The 1526-nt window shown below is 38.5% G+C and overlaps 1 protein-coding gene across 1 annotated transcript; it reads right to left on the bottom strand.

The window, feature by feature from the left end:
* Positions 1 to 4: 4 nt before the first annotated feature.
* LOC109587974 (tripartite motif-containing protein 45-like) lies at positions 5 to 1158 on the bottom strand (the record flags this gene model as incomplete). Its single annotated transcript, XM_020004185.1, has 1 exon — positions 5 to 1158. A coding segment is annotated over exon 1 (1152 nt), but the record flags the coding sequence as incomplete, so codon positions are not given.
* Between the last annotated feature and the right edge of the window lie 368 nt (positions 1159 to 1526).

Raw genomic sequence — 1526 nt, 5'->3', positions numbered from 1 at the left:
TAAAATCTTTATCACTCAGATCCTGAAAAAAAGCATCTCTTTCTCGAGCCATATATATTAAAGGCCCGAGGTTTTTTATGGTCTTAGGATCCCATGAGAGTGTATTCATTTTCTTCATCGAGTTAACAGCATCAATGCCCAACACAGCAACTTCCTGCTTGTCCTCACTCCTAGCAAGCTGATCAGCAAATTTAATTCCAGCCTCTAGCTTGCAAATACCTGTTTCAACGATATCCTTCTCAGCCCACAGTGTCTTAGAGAAGCCATTGTACTGTGTATCAACTTGTTGCAGGAGTGCCTCTTTACGTTTATCTAAGAGCTTGTGTAGCTCTTCAAATTGAGAGGTGATGAAAGATTTCATTTGATCAGGATAAACTGTAACATGTTTTTCAGCTTCGCCGATCTCCTTAGCATGGGAACGAAACTTAATAAGTTGAGCTGAAAGTTTCATGGACTCACACATCAAAGATGATTTTATTGTATCTGAAATGTCCACTATTCGTTTAAAATGGTGCCCATTGTGACCAAATATTGCACATTCTCGACACACAGCAACCTTACAACCAGTGCAGTAAACATCAAGAGACTCAGAGGGATGACGACAACACATGAATTTCTTTGATTTAGGTTTCAATATGGCCTGATGAGGAGGCACTACCAAGTGACTCTTAAAGGAGGCCATTCTTTTGTGCGCTTGATCGCAAAGCCTACAGAGATAGTTCTGACAGTTCTCACAAAAACTAAACACGTTTGCTTCTTCACATTCTCCACATGATAGCTGAGGAGCTGGCGGTAGAAAACATCCCAATTTAGAAGCCAATTGAGTATTAGGCATCAAATCATCTACTCCCATTTTAGAGTAAAGAATATGCTCATTACGACATAATGGACATTTTATGGTACGGAGATTAGACCTCTTTCCTCCCTGAACCTCAACTAGTTTTGACAGACATTGCTTACAAAAACTGTGAAGACAGGACAATAATCGAGGATCAGAATAGGTGGACTGGCACACAGCACAAATTAAATCTTCCACTTCAACTTTTATGATTTCTGCCTCAGAACCCTGTTCCCCTTTCGCTCCAGAGATACCAGTCTCATTTTCTCGAGGACGGACTATTGCCTTTGGAATAACTGGAACTTCTTTCGACGCCATCTTGTTATATCTCAACTCAACCATGATTATATAACTATTAACTACGTAGTTATAAAATCTATGACTCAACTCAATATGGACGTGACCCAATGGTCTGGCTAGCGAGACTACACCTTATCAATAATAATAATTATTAATTAATAATTCTTGACTTATTTATTCATTCCATATCAATAATAAATCTACATGCAAGAGTACAAGAATACAAGCAAAAAGAGGAGTCCAGGTAAAAAATCAAATAACAACTATATGACTGAATCTTCCGTCTACTATTTCTTATACCAACTTAATTTGGAGTGCAAGCTTATTTGCAGATTTTTGCTTCACAGGTGCTCTTACGTGACACAATAATACAATATCCAGGGGCGTA

The sequence above is a fragment of the Amphimedon queenslandica genome, unplaced genomic scaffold, assembly GCF_000090795.2.
Source record: "Amphimedon queenslandica unplaced genomic scaffold, v1.1 AMPQUscaffold_12355, whole genome shotgun sequence".
Taxonomy (NCBI): Eukaryota; Metazoa; Porifera; class Demospongiae; order Haplosclerida; family Niphatidae; genus Amphimedon; species Amphimedon queenslandica.
Note: the sequence above shows the minus strand (reverse complement) of the source record. Positions and strands in the feature narration are given on the sequence as shown.